Source organism: Maylandia zebra, linkage group LG16, assembly GCF_041146795.1.
Source record: "Maylandia zebra isolate NMK-2024a linkage group LG16, Mzebra_GT3a, whole genome shotgun sequence".
Classification (NCBI taxonomy): Eukaryota; Metazoa; Chordata; class Actinopteri; order Cichliformes; family Cichlidae; genus Maylandia; species Maylandia zebra.
Genome location: NC_135182.1, coordinates 6,635,988 through 6,655,329, shown reverse-complemented (window position 1 = coordinate 6,655,329; position 19,342 = coordinate 6,635,988). Strand labels below are relative to the sequence as shown.

General features: G+C 40.1%; 2 protein-coding genes across 8 annotated transcripts in view; one reads left to right on the top strand and one right to left on the bottom strand.

The window, feature by feature from the left end:
- gdap2 (ganglioside induced differentiation associated protein 2) overlaps nt 1-4,228 on the bottom strand; it is a 26,947-nt gene extending 22,719 nt beyond the window's left edge. For 2 of the 4 annotated variants that reach the window (XM_076875316.1, XM_004571987.3), the window contains exons 1-2: nt 3,988-4,228; nt 2,051-2,275 (exon numbers count right to left, since the gene is read on the bottom strand). In XM_076875316.1, the coding sequence (XP_076731431.1) occupies nt 2,051-2,235 (185 nt within the window). In that variant the 5' untranslated portion in view covers nt 2,236-2,275; nt 3,988-4,228. The other 2 variants (XM_076875317.1, XM_076875318.1) reach the window with 2 other exon arrangements.
- On the top strand, nt 3,832-19,342 carry wdr3 (WD repeat domain 3). 4 transcript variants are annotated; one of them, XM_076875314.1, is made up of 27 exons: nt 3,832-3,864; nt 6,714-6,914; nt 7,022-7,231; nt 7,462-7,580; nt 7,679-7,757; nt 8,941-9,036; nt 9,394-9,495; nt 9,771-9,872; nt 10,415-10,515; nt 10,866-10,970; nt 11,917-12,147; nt 12,274-12,367; nt 12,598-12,699; nt 12,842-12,924; nt 14,068-14,206; nt 14,311-14,367; nt 14,460-14,560; nt 14,959-15,070; nt 16,332-16,466; nt 16,552-16,602; nt 16,683-16,748; nt 17,112-17,204; nt 17,761-17,811; nt 17,920-17,963; nt 18,074-18,202; nt 18,806-18,899; nt 18,998-19,342. In XM_076875314.1, the coding sequence occupies exons 2-27, from the start codon at nt 6,741-6,743 to the stop codon at nt 19,151-19,153; spliced, it is 2,826 nt and encodes a 941-aa protein (XP_076731429.1). In that variant the 5' UTR covers nt 3,832-3,864; nt 6,714-6,740; the 3' UTR covers nt 19,154-19,342. The 4 variants fall into 4 exon arrangements, with proteins under 4 accessions (XP_076731429.1, XP_076731427.1, XP_076731428.1 ...); XM_076875312.1 differs by lacking the exon at nt 3,832-3,864 and adding an exon at nt 5,179-5,408; XM_076875313.1 differs by lacking the exon at nt 3,832-3,864 and adding an exon at nt 5,340-5,408 and having other exon boundaries at nt 6,671-6,914.

Below are 19,342 nucleotides of genomic sequence, written 5' to 3'. Positions count from 1 at the left end.
ACTCATCCATTTGAGTACTGTGAGAATGATGTTTTTGCACAGTCACTTGGAAATAGAAGCTAAAAATCTGCACTTTATTGTTGCATTTTAAAAACTATTGTGTTGACACAGAGAGTTAAAATTATGAAAACTGTGCCACTGTCCGAACATTTCAACACCCAATTGAACTTCTACTGATGTTCATTATCCAAGTTGCTTTTTGTGACTTTTATTGACAGTCATCACCAGGCCCCAGTCACAGCACAGTGGTAACCAAAGACTTTTTCTTTACCTCTAACAGTAACAGTGACCGACGGATCAAACATACTGCAAACATTTAGACCTTGAAGACATTTGGCGAAACTTTAATGCTTATTTTAATACCTGAAGTCAACTCTTTGTTCAGAAGCCCTTCAGGTTGTGTTAGGAAAAAACAATGAGGAAATGCATGTGTTGACAGTGTTTGATCACAAGACATATTCAGCAACCAGGACCACGGAGGAAGAGTTGTGTATTTTTTTTTGTTCAGCTCATTCCTCCTAGCTCAATTACAGATGAGTCACCAAATCAAGTCAAGCAGGATGCCTGCAAACAACAGTGAAACAGATCTCGTGCAAATCCCCTGTTCCTGTTTTGTCAAATGCTAGCTTCTGTATTAAGTCGTAGAGCAGATATATCCCAAACTAATGAAACGTCCTCTCCCCATTTATGAACAAAGTCATTTAACAACATATAGTACCAGGTGTGCGCTATCAGAGTATCCACGAAAAGCACAAGTTCATTTTAAAACAATAAAAATAGCAACACATTGACAGAGTTATATCATGACTATCACATAAATCAACAAACATTACTTACAGGAAGAGTAACATTGCTACAAGATTCTGTGAAGAACTTCAGTGTGATGATGCTTTGAGGTCCAATGACATTGACTCTGACATTTAAAACAACCATAAAGTAAATAAAATAGAATATTTTTTTCTTAATTACTCTATAAATGACTTTCTGTCAAAAGAAATGAGCCAACAGCTCTTTATCTATTTAATGAGACACTATTAAGACTTTCAATACCTTCAGATACCTTGCTTGAACTTTACTTTTTAACCACCATGGGTTTAAAAGTAAGTTTGAAAAAGTAGTGAAAGAATGAAAATCTAAGCTGTAGTCATATGGAACCTCTGATATTAGCTCAAAAATAGACCCCTTTGTAATTCTAGCTGCTGGAAGGTTTAAAAGCACCACTGCTCGAGGGTCAATTGCGCTCAAATCCTGGTCATGCTATTGTGGCAGGAATGTGCGTGCTCTTGATGACTGCTCAGGGGAAGGCTGGCACCACAACAAGGCTCCTAAAGAAAAACTGCTGCCAAGTCGGGCTCCACATAGTCATGCGTTTCTCTACAAAGAAGATTTACGAGGTTATGGACTCTGAACAGGTTTGTATGAGCACATGGACACACAAGCAGCATTTACTACTACTACTATATGATACTGCTAATATCAATACATTAATATTACTGCCCTTTTTTAGGATGTATCTAGGATCACACACTTTGCTTAAATGACAGATGATTGATAGCGATTACCAGAATACACAGATATGCATCCAAAAGTGTGTTTAGATTAAGCAGCCAAGTGCTCAAAGTCAACCACTGTGAGTTGGGTTCTCTTTGGTTAAGGTGGGCGGGAATACACACTCTGACAGGTAAAAAGTGAAACTTTTGTGGGCATTGATCTGATTTACTGATGGTTTCGGTATGATTGGTCACTTTCACAAAAGCAATGACACACACAGCAGCTGTATCTTACTGCAAAGAGCAGATGTTAAAAAAAGAAGAAATTTAGTATGACATAGTTACAAAAAATACATCATATAGACCACCAAAACCAGTTAAAGCTACAAGTTAAATATACTTTCAAACTTTAGTTATTTCATTGTGACATTTTTGCTTGAATGACTATATGATTCTGTGTCTAAATGTGTAGGAAGAAACCGTGGCTGACGTTGTGACCTCTTATGAAAAAGACAGATTTCTACAGAGCAGCAACAATGTGAAGAAACAGCGTGACTCACAAGAGGATGATCTTGCGGTTGATATCTGGTCTGTAGGGGAAGGGTGAGGGGAAACTCTGGCTGAGCATGCTGTGGCTCCGGACCAGCCGTTTCTCCTCGCCATCATTGTCCAGCTGCTGCTGCCATGTGGGAAGAGTCTGGATATCCACAAACTGGGAGCGAGCACCCAGAGGATCCATCCCCATCTGGCACTACAAGCCTCGAGAGGATCACCAACTAGCTGGGCTGCAAGTACAAGATAAAGTCATTTGCCTATTTCCAGTGTCTCCCTGTGGCTTTGACAGACAAAAAAATAAAATAAAAATCTAGATGATTGTGGAAATGAACAGTGCTCGTTTGCTGTGCTTTTGAGAAGATCTGCATTTTGGTTTATTTTCACAGGTAATCAGTCTATCCTAGCTGTGATCGGGCCACAGGTCACCAGTATGTTGCAAGGCTAACACAGAAAACCTGACAACCCATTTATGTTCACATTTATGGCCACGTTAGGATCACTGATTGGCCTTAACCCCATAAATGACTCGGGGAGGAAGCTGGAGCACCCACACAAACACAAGGAGAACACAGAAAGGTGCAGGCAGGGAGAACTGGCAAAAATGACATTATCTTTGAAAGCTTGAAGGGTAAAAACAAAACCTATGATTTTGTTAAACATTTTTCAAGTATTGGATCTTTGTGCAAAACCCAGTTCAAGGGTGTTCCAGTCTCCTGGAGGTGGCTCTGGCCTCCAGAGACCTGTTTGGTGGCTATGAGGAGGACATTAGATCATCAAGAAGACCTAATAAGATCACTTAACAGAGCAGTTACCTAGCACATGAAAAATACATTCAGGTCTGAAATAAACTGTTTAGAATAAAGAAGTGTTTAAAAATTCAAACCTATAAGACTGAGATGTTATTTTTTTCTATGCAAATACATATGTAACATGCATCCTGTTAATCTATCTAATAAACTGATCTGTAGGAGTCTGTAATGGAGCCACATTTTTACTATGTCAGTGACCTACATAGGTTTTACTTATCTCCGGGTCTTCAGACAGTACAAAATATGCACGTGACTCTGAGTTCAACCTCACCGTTTGCAATACACAACTGTCAGACAGACAGCACTGCTGAGCTCGGCCAGCTGTTTTAACAGCACACATTTCAACCTGGCTTACTGAAACACTTACTGAACTCAGGAATCATTATTACAAATAAGCTTTCCCTGCAATGAAAAGTCAAGATGTTTGTCATGAAGCAGGTCTACGGATTAGAGAGTAGAAAACCAGCTGTCGATTCCCATTCCTAATAACGACCTGGAGTAAAGACGGACCTTACAAACTACCTGCCACCAGTCTGATTCCAGACACACATATCAGACTGTCTCTGATTTACGGCGGCAAACTCAACAAGAAACCCTCATGTAATAACATTATCACCAGATAAAAGCTGGGCGCTTCATTGAATACACGTATGACAGTAGTCCCTTTGTTCACACATGTAACACCATATAAACCCCAGCTCGAGATAAAACCATGTCATGAGCACGACAAAACTCGTAAGCCTTAAATAAGTTCGGTGTAACGCAGAAAGTTATTTTTAGTAAGCTGGTCGAGCTGTTTTTGTTTGTAATTGGCTGCTTTTCTTGCTGTTAATTTGTGGCAAATTGGATACTTTTACTTACTTTTTGTAAATTAAATAAGCAGTTTGAAGACATGGCATTTGGCATGTTACTACTCCATTAGCTCTGTAACAGCTGCATTTCATTAAAATAATCAAACACATGTGTGATAAGCATCCGTCACAAGAAATTAATCGTCTGTCTCTTACCAGGTAAACTTCTTTCTCTTCCGAAGCATTTCTATGTCAGGCCAGAAAAGCAATAGTCTCTTTATAAATCGATAAATAGTGCACTTTGGTCAGAGTGTTTCAGAAACCAAACAGACAGTTACCCACCTAGCAATGTATTTCCTTTACAGGGGTGATGTCACGCCAAAATTATAAAAGGAACAATTAATAAATCTTGACACGACACCATATAAAATCAAGACGTGATGTTCATCCTCAGGGTCCTCATACTAACAAGCACAAATACTGCAAATGCAGTCAAAAAGTAAGTTTCAAAGTGCCAATTACAAGGATTTGCACATTTAGCAACCATGCTAAGAGCTGATTGTTGCGGCGTAAAGTCTGGAGTATTAAAAGAAATCAACATCCCGTTAGGCATTTCAAAATAAACTTCTAGAAATGTTTTCATTTAACTACATTTCATATAAGCATGACAACTACATTTTCCCATTTTCTTTGACCTAATTCGTTAATTTCTGAACATAAACGTGTCTGCTTCCATGTTTTTGATCTCACTTATTACATTTATTTCTCAAGTTTCATTAATAAAGTGCTGTGGATGATTAAAAAACGTTTCTGCTAGGTGCTTGGATTAAACAAATCGAGTGACCTCCTGCATTTAAAAAAACCACCCAAAACATATACATATACCTTTCCTTTAATAGTGTACAAATGCACCTTGTTAAAGAATTTCTTCTGTTTTAGTCCCTCCTTTAGAAAAAGCCAGTTAGGACTCCATTAATTATGTGTTTCATTAATTTTATCATTATCAAGTAGTTAGTGAAAGTCTGTTCTCCCTCTCTCTATAGTGGCGGTCCCATGTATGTGTTACATGTTGGAATTACAAACGAAATACAATGCCATGTGACTATGATTATTCTGACCTTTCAACTATTTTTTAGAGTATGTTTAATGTACTTTTACTCTGTTCTTTATAGTTTTCTGTCATGTCTATACTCTCCTATTAAAATAGCACACGCTTTTGTTTTGTATAGGTTAGACAAACACTTTTCCGGTGCTATTCACGAGATCATTTTATTTTTCCGGTGCTAGTCAGCTGACTTAAAAAACACTTCCGGTATGGTTGCTTAGGGATCACTGTGGAGTCACTTTATTGATGTAAACCGCAAAAATCATTGGCTCTAAGCCAGACGTCTCTGTCCAAAAATTAAACAAACAAAAACGAGTATCTGTAAAGACCTAATATATTATTTTATTTTGGACTGTACATTCAAAAATGTATAAAATGTCTTTTTTTGGTATTGCAGTCAAAAGCAATAGAAAGAGCGCAATCGAGAAAACAGAGAAACAGAAAGGTTTCTTTGACTCGCAGTTCACTGCTAAAATCCTATCTAAATATTTTAAAAATATATATATTTCCAATAGACTGCATCTGTGTGCATAGTTTTATAGGCAAACTAGCACTGCATGGTATTGTTTTAGTAACGATTTGTGATAGATTGGTTGGGTCTGAAACAGCAGCCGAAGTCAGGCACTTCAAGGTAGTTGCTAATTGTCACACTTCAAAGGTAAGAGGACCAACATAGACGCTTTACATTGACGAAACAAACGCAAATGTTGTATATAACGTTTAGAGATATACATTTATGTCATGGTTACTTTTATTAAGTACAATTATCCAAGAATTGTTTTACCACGTGGGTCTAGTAACTGAGTATCATGCTTAGGCACACTCGATTTGGGTCAAATTTGTCTCCGGGCGGGCGGAGGTTGACGTTGTCGTGTTGAGTCAAATGCCAGAAGCGTAAACCGGCAACTCTGCCTGCAGTTTTGTGTACTAAAACGAACGTACCCGTATCTGCGAGGACTGATGTGCTATACCTTGCTACACGTTTACTAAGTAGTACGTATTTTTGGTGTATTATTTTAAAGCAGGATTTGCAAATTATGAGGAAAGGACATAAAACGAAGGAATAGACCAACAACACTGAATCGACACTGCAGAAATAAAGGCCGTAGTTCGACACATTATAAACAATACGAAAATACTTTACACCTCATTAATACGGAATAGCATACTAAGATCAGACATGTATTAAGTATGTAGTGTCTTATGCTGGTATAAAACAGAAAACCTTATTTTTGAAAACTGTGATATATTTAATACGCATACGTGGTAGAGTATATATTCTAGATAGCAGGGACAAATTACAGCACAAATTAAACTATGCTATATAGATAAAGATTCGTCATTTTATTGCTGTAAATATCTATTAATATGTGGACTCTTGGGTACATTTGATATACAATGTATTTCGTCTTTGTTGTCATGATGGAAAGCATGCATTGTCAACGATGTTTCCATTTTTGTGGCAACATTTGCCAACAGTTGCACAAACAGAAAGCCAGGTCCTTAAAAAAGAGAGGGGTGCCCTGATTGTGCAAATGTGGTTTAGTACCAAAGTTTAAAATGGTTCATGTTTACAGCAGTGTTTATGTGTTTATGCCTCCTGTTGTATCTGGAAACTGGTTTTTCATATAAAAACTATTCACGATCTTCCCCACACTATATTGGAACATTTAGCACAGGAGGCGTCAAAGCCACTTTAGGATGACATGATAACTAATAACATGTGGGTGTAATGTTCAACTTTTCAAACAGTGTTATAAAGATAATAAAACAGTTTTCTGTATTATCTTCATGAAAATGTAGACTTCAATATCTAGCAGAACATGCTGAACTCTGAACTTGTCTTAAATTTATTCAGACATTATGTAGAATCAGGTGGAGCCAATCAAGCACTGAGTCTCTGTTTTTCTTCCGTAAAAGGTGTGCACAGTAAATTTTTCTCCTGTGCTCTGGTGTGAAACAGGATTCAGCATCACCTTAGCTGCTGGTCATGGGTTTGACCAAGCAGTACCTGCGCTATGTTGCCAGCGCCGTTTTTGGGGTCATTGGCAGCCAAAAAGCCAACATCACGTATGTGACCCTTCGAGGAGGGGAGAAGGGGCGCTATGTGGCTGTGGCTGCATGTGAACATGTTTTCATCTGGGATGTTCGAAAAGGAGAGAAGGTGAGGTTCAAGTGTGATTATAGCAATGCGACAACTCATATCCAGGTACACTTCCCTTCAGATTTTATCTGTTCTTATCTTTATTCTTGTCATCTCTGTGTGTGTAGGTCCTGATCCTGCAGGGTCAGAAACATGAGGTGACCTTTCTCTGCCCTTCACCTGATGGAGTTCATATTGCCGTGGGTTACGAAGATGGTGCAGTAAGAATCTTCAGCCTGCTGAACGGTGAGAGCAACGTCTCCTTCAACGGCCACAAGTCTGCAGTCAGCGTCATACACTATGATGCACTCGGGGCGAGACTTGTTACTGGCTCAAAGGTGAGTGTGGCAGGTTGTTCCTTGGTTTTGTTAAGTGTTGACGTGTTTCTAAACTCAACATCAAAGTGACAACAGTTACACGAAAATAAAGGTGTTAATATAAATGGAAGATAAATTGGAGGTTTGTTTGTTGAGTGGTTTACTTTGCCTTTAAAAATGCTTTTTTATTTTACAAGACGGACTGTGAGTTGCAAGGAATCACCTCAGTTAACTGTTTACTCCTCTCTTAGGACACAGATGTGATCGTGTGGGACATCATCAATGAGTGTGGGCTGTACAGGCTGAGAGGCCATAAAGATGTCATCACGCAGGCCCTGTTCCTGAGAGACAAGAACCTCCTCGTCACATGGTAGGACACCGTGATGTTTACATTGTGTCTCGTCTACTGGATTGTATATTTGAAATGGAGGTTTGAAAAGCTAATTGTGTGCTCTGCCCACCGTATAGCTCCAAAGACAGTTTTGTCAAGTGGTGGGACTTGGACACACAGCACTGCTTTAAGACTATGGTGGGCCATCGCAGTGAGGTGAGATGCTTCTTTCTCTGCATTTAGTCCAAGTCCGTTTGTGGAATTTCTTCCCTTCTACATATTCCACACATGTATGACTAGGGCTGGGCCAGATATTGTTCACAATAAAACCCCAACAATCAGACAACCTCCTCTGAACTTGCCAAGAATGGAAAGAAAAAAACTCCCTTTTAATAGGAAGAAGGTTGCAGCAGAATCATATTCTAGCCTTCTGCCACGATTAAGATTTTGTAAAAGGGAGCTACTTCAGCAACCTCTAACAAAGTGTGATGCTTTACAAAATGTGCAAGAAAACGCTTCCTGGTGACGATGGAAACAACAAACTTGAGGCAAAAACACACCATCAAGTACAACCAGGCTATGAAGGAGGAGATGCTAACAGCTGATGATGTGCAACCCAACATTAAACAAATGACTCACCTGAGCAACACTGGAGCACTTGCTACTTACACTCCATATAACAAGAAGCACAAACAGTGGATGGAAATTACTGATGCAATCTCCTGGTGCTAAAGGAGGAATTTAAGTAACTGGTTAAAAAGGTCGACCACATAGTACCAGAGAAAACACTAGCTGGCCTGCTTTTGTGCTTACATTGGACTTATGCTGCGTCACTGCATGTAATGCTGTGTCACTGCTATTGGGCTATAATGTGGCTGCTGCTGGCAGTAGATTCACATTTTGAATTGGGTAGTCTATCTCTAATGACAGTAACTCATCACAAGAACAGCATGTTTAATACCTTTTCTTTTGTTTGCACTAATAAACACTGCTGGCTGCAAGCTGCACTCATTGATACAGCATTTATTGAGTATTTTTTGTTCTTTAGTGTCAGAAATATCATTATTGCACATTTCCTTGACATCTTGTGATAGCATTTTGAGGTAATATCACCCACACTGAAGCTGCAGCGCACAGTGTGGTTCCAAACCTGCTCTGGCATTAACCTCAGGACAAAAACTGTGAACTGGGAGCTTCATGGCAGGATTTTCCATGGCCAAGCAGTTCCTGTAGGTGTACTGTGCAGTACTTTGGTCCATATAGTGGAGCTCTTGTGACTAGCTGCTTTCACTGGAAGGAAATGGGGATTATAAGAGACTTTCCACTGGAATTTTAATGTTTTTCCTAGATTATTAAGATGACTCGATGTTTTTGTTTTAAATGTGTGTGTGTATGTTAGGTTTGGGGTATGGTGTTGCTGAGCCAGGAGAGTAGGCTGTTGACGGGCTCTGCAGACAGTGAGCTTCGAGCCTGGGACATCAACTACCTGGAGGAGGTGAGAAAGGACTCAGCTGAGCACTTTTTTCTCTTCCTCCCCCAACTGCCCTTTACTGAAAAAAGACAATCAGAGAGAAAGCAAACAGTTTTTCTTGAGATCCTGGAGTCTCTCCCCTAATGTGCGATGCTTTACTTTCTATGAAGATGTCATGTTTTGCTTTTAGTAGTCTTTCATTTCCCTTTTGTATTATTTTGCCTGTAATTTTACACAACACGGGCACTTTTTTTTTCAATTACATTAAATTTGTTATTGAAGTTAATCAGATCCTTATTAACTGTAGGTTTTGGCTCTAAAAACGATATTAATGGAGTTGTTGTAAGGTCGTAAAACTCTGTCTGGTCGCGTCCTGCGCAGGCAAAGGCTGAGGGTGAGCCTACGGTGAAGAAGGGAAAAACTCTGTTGGTTGATGATGATGAAGAAGACAATAAAGAAGACGTGGATGAAAGCCTTGAAGAGGTAAAGTAGCATTCATTGCAGTGAGGGTAAAATGATTCAAATGCTCTGCATGCATCTACTTTGTAGTGGAACGTCATTCTTTATTAAGCAGTGTAGGTCTCAGAAGGATAAAGTCAGTGCACTGCCACATTTTTGTGCTGTTGATTCTTTTTTTTCTAATGTTTCACAGTTGTTAATAGTTCCAATTATTCAACACCATCTTCAACTAGAGTATTTTTGTAAATTAAACCAAATTCTCTCTTTAACATTTATTCTTTCTTTTTCTTTTTGGGCAGCGCATCCTATCTTGTGAAAAGGCCGGCTCCATCCTGAGAGAAGCTAGAGATCGCGTCGTCTCACTGACAGCAGACCGCCACGCCAGAGTCATCGCCTGCCACGTTAGTACTGAAGCATCTTACAGCTGCTTGTGACTCGGCATGATGTCTGGAATACACAGTATTTATATGTGGGTTGAATGTAATGCTTGCTCGGTGCAGTTTGAGCCCACTGAGACCTGCTGTAGTCATGCTGTAGTATGTGTTTCTTCTTTCACTGGTAGCTTTTAGGCACTCATCAGTAGTAAGGTCGTCTTGTGGCTTTTAGTCAGTGTCGCTAATGTAATGTGAAAGAGATCATTCTGACATCACTAATGTATGTCAGTTCACAACCTGCTGTAATTGTCTGTATATTCATTTGTTTTCTGATCACATGACCTGATGGTTAAATGCGATTAAGAATAGTTTCAATGGTTTGGTTTTGTTGGTCAGACTGATTGCTGAGTTATTTCCTCCTATACAGTCACACTGCCCGTCAGCATTTGCCTGACAATCAGCTGTAATTTAAACATTGCACATACTAGTTTAAATGCCTTTGTGTTTGTAAACTAATTTTCTAGCTAAAAGCGATTGATGACACACATTATGCCGTCTATGTCTTTCAGGGCAACGACTCAGTCCTGGAGCTCTTCACTGTGCTGTCAGAGGAAGAAGTGCAGAAAAAAATGACAAAGAAGCTGAAGAAAGCCAAAAAGAAGGCCACCAAGTAAGCGCACATGTATTCTGTTCTTTGGAATATTTGCACATTGACTGTTACTGTTACCACCGCACAACCAGCGCTAGTTTTATTAGCCAGACATTCAGATACTGAGGTGGACAAATTTACCAAAGACAATTAAACGCGTGTATTTCTGCTCTCTTCTGAGAAAGCTTCATATGAATGTCGCTAATATAACTCCAGTACTGACACCACCTATCTTGACTACTTCTAACACACTGATGTCAGTGAAGGTGGAAGGACAAGTGCTAGTGCTGCTGCCTAAATGATTAGTTTCAGCTTTTTTGTTATTGTTGATCTCCCTTTGAACTGATGATTATTATCCCTGCTCTCTGCAGAGCTCAGGAAGCTTCAGGTGAGGAGACAGAGGAGCCCGTGGTGAAGAGGATGCTGAAGGACGAGATCATCAGACTAACAAACATCAAGGCATCTTCCAAGATCAGGTCAGTGCAGCGAATTATGCTCTCTCTAAGATTTTGAAACTTAGGTCCAGATAGCATCCGAATAAATGTTAAAATGAATTTTCTTGTTTCAAATCTAACTTTTCAAACATTTTGAATTCACTTTGCTGCCGCTGTTTGTCTCTTTATCTGTGTTGATCCAGTGACCCTATTTCTAAACATTAAGCCACAGTTACCTGTAGGAGATCATGAATTTCCTCTGATCATGGTTGTTGTGTACATTGCCACCACCTGCTGGACATTGAAGTAAAAGCGGAGCATGCAGGAATGAAGTATTATAAACTGCTCTAATCGGCCTTACATTGCAGTACAATTCCAGACAACTAACAGTCTTTAGTTCCTTGAATAATTTCATAGGATGAAATAAGGCTAATTCATGTAGAAAAATAACAAAATGAAGATTCATGTCATTTAAAAGCACAAGTTCTTACCACCTGACAATAGTGGTGCTGCACAAGATTTACAAATAGAAATAAATATAAAATATAAATTTTGCAAAGTGGAAAAAAAAACATTTAGACTTCTTATTCAAGTAAGTACAGATCAGGACACAATTATTAACCCCCCTATGAAAACAGCAAGTTTTTAAGTTCAACAGGGCAAAGAGTATTTAACATAGCTTTTTCAAACATCAACATAATTTTGTCCTTATATGTAAATAGCTCAAATTGTGTACAAGTTGTTGATCTAAATATATCTGAAGTACCTGAATTATGTAGGATGGCACTTTCCAGAATCAGAAAGGTTGTGTCTGGCTCCTCTCTTATTTACACAAGGGGGCGCCACAATAAATGGAACCACATATTTGACCTGATGCATCCCTCCCAGGTACTTGTGTCACAAGTCAGGGATCTTCGCTAGCCACGCTCTTCGGAATCAGGGGTCTGTTCACATGTACACACCATCCATGTCCTCTGTCCCCTCTCAGGTGGGTGGACTGCCTGTCATGTGCAGGTGGTGAGCTGAAGGTGGCTCTGCTGCTCCAGAATAACACAGTTGAGACCTACAGCCTGAAGACCTCACACAAGACCCCCGTAGCCGATAAAACGGCTCGCCTCACACTCGGGGGACACCGCACAGATGTGCGCACACTGGCCTTCAGCTCAGACAACCTGGCTGTCCTCTCCGCCTCCGGAGACACCGTCAAAGTTTGGAACAGGTAACACCAGTTTAGATGCAGCACGTCCTGAAAGGGTCTTATAATTAGATTCATTTTGCTGCATTCAGTGAAAAAGCTCTTGCTTCATTGGTCATTGTCTTCTAACTGTCCTGCCCACTGTGACAGATCCACTCTGCAGGTGATTCGCACCATGGCCTGCGAATACGCCCTCTGCTCCCTCTTTGTGCCTGGAGACCGACAGATAATCCTGGGAACGAAGGTATGTGGACACACTGAGTCATTCAGACACTCTGTCCAAGGCTTACAGTCAGTTTCAACCACTGTTCTCTATAAGTTATTGATGTGTCGGTGATTTAGTGGATTTGAGCGTGTAGAGTGTATTTCTTTCTGAATCCTGTAATCTAATGGCAACCATTTGGAAGAGAGAATATTGCTCCTTACAAAGTTGTAGACTTTCTTGTAGTCAAGATTGTGTTTTGTTCTTATTAGAGTGGGAAGCTGCAGATCTTTGAGCTGGGTTCAGGAAGCCTTCTGGAAACTGTAGATGCCCATGATGGAGCTGTGTGGTCAATTTGCCTGGCCCCAGATCAGGTAAACCTCACTGTACTCAGCTTGTGTGTCTGAGTGTTTTTCACACCCAACTTATCCTTTCCATAAACTGATTTTTTTTTTTAAAAAATCGAAGTCCGAAGACTGATTTGATTTGTTTTTTATTTGTGTGTGTTTCCTTTAGAGGGGGATTATCTCAGGAAGTGCAGATAAGACTGTGAAGTTCTGGGAGTTTGAGCTGGTAAAGGACAAGGAGACGAGCCAGAAGTGAGTTTATTTTGTTCAATGTTCAGGATCGATGTGGTAGATTTTCAATGATCTCATAGGACCCTTAACACCTGGAATAAAGTGGTCAGGTTCAGCATAAGCTTGAAACTACTGAGGAGCTACATGTGTATATATAGGATCAATTAACATAATAAATAAAATGCTTATTTTTAATATTTTTTAAGCGTTTGCAGACAGTGACTGCCTGATGGCCAAAACTCACCAAACAAATCCTCTCTAAATACTTTGTCAGCGCTATTAACACAACTGCCTGTGGTTGTGGTTCCAGTCATCTTTGTAGAAATAGACCAAGTCTGAGCAGACCTGATCGGGACATTCCCATACATTACATGGCCTCTGTTTCAATCAACTCTCCATATTGTCAATCTGGTTGATCTTAATATTTAAATAGACTTTGCAGTGAATCTGCTGTGTGTGCGTTTTTTTTTTTGTTGTTGGTTTTTTCCATGAAGTCTTCTCTTTAACATAATCTCACAGCAGTTTGTAGCCACAGCCTTCATGCTACTGCTTAATGTTACTGGACACAAGTTTTACATTTTTTTCTTGTCTCTGAACACGACTTCTCGTCATGTCCACTCTTATCAGTTCTGATTTGTGTTCATGTACATTAAATTAATATTTTCAGCCTTTAAAAGGGGGGGAAAGGTCCACATTTGGATGCTGAAGAGGAGATGGATGAGTGAATGTGTAGTTTTGCAGACTCAGGAGGTCCCTGAGACTGTGTCAGAAAAGGTGTCCTGTCTAAATCAGTCCCAATTAGAGTACGCAGATCCATCTGCTGCGTTGAGCCCTTGGAAAGTAAGGGAAGAGCCCAAAGTATTGTGTGTCATTATTGTGTGTCAACATAGCTGACACACAGTTAATGCAATAGTTTTCTTCAACTCAAGACTCCTGCTATAACCTGGAGATGCTGGAGATGCTCTTTTGGACGGTGTGCATGTAAAACAATAAGAATGTGTCCAGTAATATCTGGCCCTAACTGCCTAATTTACTATTCCTGTTATTTGCAGTAGGTGCAATATGAAACATTGCTATATATGGTGAAAGCAGTGATGTTGAAAACTGTGTTATTGCATCACGACTTACCTGCAGAGTTGTTGTGTGTGTGTGTTTGTGACTCAGACGGCTGACAGTGAAGCACAAACGCACTCTGCAGTTGGAGGAAGACGTTCTCTGTGTGAAGTTTTCTCCTGACCACAGACTGCTGGCTGTCTCTTTGTTAGACTGCACAGTCAAGATCTTCTACACAGACACACTTAAGGTAGGCTCGACATACAAGATTCGACTTAAATTTATATTTACCGCACACTGGCTTCATGTCACTGTTTACATCATATCTACACATTCTTCCTTTTGCTGCTCCAGTTCTTCTTGTCTCTGTATGGACATAAGCTGCCTGTACTTTGTCTGGACATCTCACACGTGAGTACTGTTGAGATATTAAAATTATTAGCTGCAAGACTCACTTCAGCCCAGAGTCTTCCTGACTCTGACCTTGTGTGTCTCTTAACCAGGATAGCACAATTATTGCCACTGGCTCCGCCGACAGAAACGTGAAGATCTGGGGTTTGGATTTTGGCGACTGTCACCGCTCCATGTTTGCTCATGACGACAGGTACTGGCCACCACAGACCCAAACCAAACAGTCAGAGGTTCAACTGGAAATAAAAGAGATTTTTACTCAGTGATGAAGTCATCTACGGGGCAGTTTAGCTTCCAACCGTGACTTCATCTCTGTGGTTAGAGACTCTGATCTGTGTCCTGTTAACTTCACACCAGCTGCTCTTTCATCTGCACGCTCCTCTGGTTTCTCATGGACCATCTCAGTTTCTGTGCTTGATGATTTCTTTTCGTTTGTTAATTAATTTTTGATTAAATGTGATTTTTCTTTCACTTTTTTTCTAATTTCCTTTGAAATGTGTTGTTGTGTAATATTCTTTCCTGTCTCCTTGTTTGAAATTGATCTAAGTCTGCTTTGTCTCATAATTTCTTTCCTCTGTTTTCTCTTTGCAGTGTCATGTTCCTTCAGTTTGTTCCCAAGACTCATTTGTTCTTCACAGCAGGGAAGGACAAGAAGATCAAACAGTGGGACGCAGACAAGTTTGAGAACATCCAGACACTTGAGGTAACAGCTTTCCCCACGCCCACCGCTCGGAAAATGAAAAGAACATTTTTTTATTCAGAGTGAAGTCAGTTAAACTTCTACGATATTAATCTGGTCGGTTAATTTAATTGTTAATTAGTTTCAGCTCCTTTGGTGTTAATGAAATTGACAGAAGATGCACTAGAGGGGTAACAATGAGACAATCCCCAAAACAGGAATGGTTTGGCAGGTGGAGGCCGCTCACATCTTTCCCTTTTCATCTTTTCTGACTGTTTCTTTTCACTAGTTTTGCATTTGGCTGGTTGTCAGTGTCACTGCCGGTAGCATGAGGTGATACCTGGACCCTATCAGATCCTCCAGGATGCCACATCAATACGTTTGTGATGCGCAAATGAAGCAGTGTTTAACCATGTCATCAGCTGTTTTAAAAATAGGTTAATTCATTCAAAGCTTTGTTTCAGTGACATCTGGTGGTGAAATAGGAGACAGCAAAACAATGTCTCAGTCGTGCAGCTGAGTAACGAGGGTTTGTATGAATGATAGAAATACAATTTGGGGAAGATGGATTGATTGGGAAGATGATTCTGTAAACTGATGTAGGAGTTGGAAGTAGGTGTGCCTGTGTAACTAGGGTAACTAATCCAAACTACACCTCATTCATGAGCTACGCAGAGAATGGCATTGGATTTATTCCTCACAGAAACACACAGATCAATTCTGGGTGATCAATTTTCTACTTAGATTAAGTTCACACTTCTTATTTATTTATTTTTTACTTTTCAAATACCAGACTGTCATAGAACACATAGGTACACAGAAATGATAATCTTTTCTTTTTTCTGTTTTATAGCATACAAAAACATAGATGGCATGAATACATGAATACCCCCCACTCCCTCCCAATAATGTTACAGAAAAATGAATTAACCCATCCAAAAAATAAATTAATTAATTAAAATAAATAAATAAATTTATATAGACTTCAGCTGGAAATCTAATTTGTAACCTACGATGTAACCGGAAACGGGTTATAACCCTACGCCATAACCAGACAACGAGTGTTATGCCGTAGGGTTCAAAGGGGTTTTATCTTAAATCAGGAATTAATTCATAATCTAATTTTTATAGCACTCCACCCAGTAGCTGTTGATACTTGGTCTTTTCTATTTGATTTTGTTTTTGTAGCTGCCCCACATTTCTTAGTGCTCAGCTTCATCATTTTACATTTTGAACGTTGCCACTACGCTACGTTGTAACACTGAACGTCCTCTTTGAATCACAGGGCCACCATCGGGAGGTTTGGTGTCTGGCCATCAGCCCAAACGGAGACCACCTCGTGTCGTCATCTCACGACAAGTCCCTGCGTCTCTGGGAGAGGACGAGGGAGCCCATCATCCTGGAGGAAGAAAGGGAGATGGTGAGGTGGAGGACAGGGCCCACAAAGATGATGTTACAGTGGTTGACATAAACACCTAAACACCGCCTCCTTTTTGTGTCGATAGGAGCGAGAGGCAGAGTTTGAGGAGAGCTTGGCTAAAGGAGATGCACCTGTGGTGAGTGCTTAGTTTTCAGCTTCTACACTTAGTTGCTGTTATGTTGGATGAGTGATGCATTTATACGTTCTGCTTCTCAGGTACCGGGAGAAACGCAAGGAGAGGCAGCACCTGCTGGCAAGAAGACTGTGGAGACAGTCAAAGCTGTGAGTTCTCTTCAGTAATTAGCTGAGTTATTATCTGCACTCAAAAAGTATTTATGGCCAAAATGAAAACTTTAAGTAATCTGATTACATGTAAATTTTCTGTGTAATTGTATTCCATAAGTAGGATTGTAAAGTGTTCAATTTAACGGACTTTGGTCAAATGAAATTTACTTGATTGGTACACATTCAGTTTTTATCAAGCATATTTTCTTTAATAATTAATTAATTGAATAAATCCTTGATGATTTTCTATATTTCAGTTGCCTTTTACTAAGAATTATTCTTCATATTTATGAGGGTCAAAAATCAGAAGCCTTCTTTTCCCTGTTTGTGCGATTTTTTTTTTTTTGATTTTTTTTGCAGGCTGAGCGAATCATGGAGGCTCTGGAGCTTTATAAAGGGGAAACAAGGAAGATGGAAGAGCACAGATATGCCTGTGAGAGCGCAGGCAAAGAGGTTGAGTCATGATTTCAGTTATTCTACTTTTGCTGTGGGGTAGTGCAGTAAAAAGGCATTTTTTTGTTTTATCAATGCTCAGCTGATTCTGAGCAGAAATCATTTTTCCAGCAGCTGCAAATGCAGTGATGTGAGGAAGAGGTCAAACACCATTACCTTAGTTTTTAAGTTCCTCCCTTCAAGGTCATCTTCCTGTGCACTTCTGGACCACCCTGAGTGGTGATGCTGTTTTTGGAAGGCTCCACTGGAAGTCCTGCTCTGTCCACTTACAATAGGGCATTTGAAAAATCACCATGGAAACTACCCTACTTGCTAAATTTAGCTCTGTGCGCTTACCAGAGTGTAGTTTAAATTGATGAGTCACATAGTTGTGACCGGGCACCTGTGGCAGATCCACAATGACTTTCAGGGAGTCATGTAAATACTGGCAGAAGCACAGACTTGGGTCCAGATGTGCAGGAGAAGATCAAAGGGCACATCAGAGAAGTTTAAATCAGGTTTTTTGTTTTTTAAAAAGCATCACAGGTCACATTAAACAGTTCATCCTCTTTTGCAGCTTCCTCCACCGCAACCCAACCCTATCCTCGTGGCCTTTGGAAATGTTTCGGTAAGAGAAACAGAGTTATGAACAATAAATGTCTTCATACTGAGATCACAAATAAACCTTGTTTTCAGCTCAAGCTATAAACTCAATCTGTCTCTGCCCCTCTTTAAGCCCTCCCGCTACGTTTTAGATGTGATAAAGAAGGTCAGATCGAGGTAAGATTCAAGCGAATGATGTGAAGCTGATTACCATCTGCCTACACTGTCCTGTGCATTTAAATACACTCAGATTTTTTTCTTTTTTACGTTTTTTTTGTGATCATCAGTGAGCTGGAGGTTTCTCTGCTGGTGCTGCCTTTTCCTTATGTCCCCGAGCTCCTGAAACTCTTCAACAGTTACATCCAGCAGGGCCTGGAGGTGGAGCTGGTCTGCCGCTGCCTGTTTTTCCTTCTCAAGTGAGACGTGCTTTATTATGGTTGTCTGTTTTATAGTCAGATTTAATCTTTGGGCAGTTGAGTGGTGACTCAGGAGTCTGGGATCTGCATGAAAATTTTAAACAACAAAAGATTTAAAACATAAATTTAAAAAACGAATTAACATAAGAATGGTGGGTTTTTTAGGTGTTATGAAGCTCATTTCAATGATCAAACGTTTTAACGAAACTAAAATGTTGAGAAAATGCAGATTATTCAAAGGCGCTATAAGAACAGGAAGCCGAGGCTACAAATTTGAATGGGCTCAACAAAAATGAATAATTAAAGATTGGAAAACATCGCCCGATGAGATGAGGATCAGGTTCTTCTGTGACACATGGATGAAACGGACATGAAAACGTGGATCCATATGTCCTTCTTTCAACAGTTCAGGTTGCAGGTAGTGGATGGAGGATATTTTCATGGCACACTTAAAAGCACAGCCTACCTGAGTATTGTTGCTCACCGTTAACATCACTTTATAACTGCAAGTGATGATCTTCTGATGGCTGCTTCCAGCAGGATAACACACCATGAATAACACTCGCAAGGTGCACCTAATAAAAGTGTTTTGTTTATTTCTAGGATCCATTTTGGTCAGATCTCCAGTAACCAGATGCTGCTGTCTGTCATCGATGAACTACGGACCAATACACTCTCAAAAGTGCGGGAAATCAGAGTAAGTGACATCTGAGTGGAAGGGAGCGGGACCGAGCAAAGCTTTTTGGCGTTTAACCGATTGTTGCTTCTATTCTCTCTCCACTTTCCTTCTTTCAGGATGTGATGGGTTTTAACAGTGCAGCCCTGCACTTCCTCCAGCGGGAGATCGAGAGCAAAGAGGACGTCATGTTCTTTGCCGACGCTACAGGTCGCCTGGAGGAGAAGAAGAAAAAGAGGAGGAAGAGGGAGAGGGCCGTCTTGACCATTGCTTGAATTATAATGAACATTTTGGATTGTTTTCGTATAAACGTCCACTCTCCACCCCATTCTGCTTTATTCCAGGAGTGGACTAGATGCCTCACACTGTTGCTTTTTATATGTTATTAAATCCTGAACTAATGTAACAAAGTGTTATTCAGTGGCAAGCTTCTTTTCCCAAATAAACTACGAGGTTTTCTCACA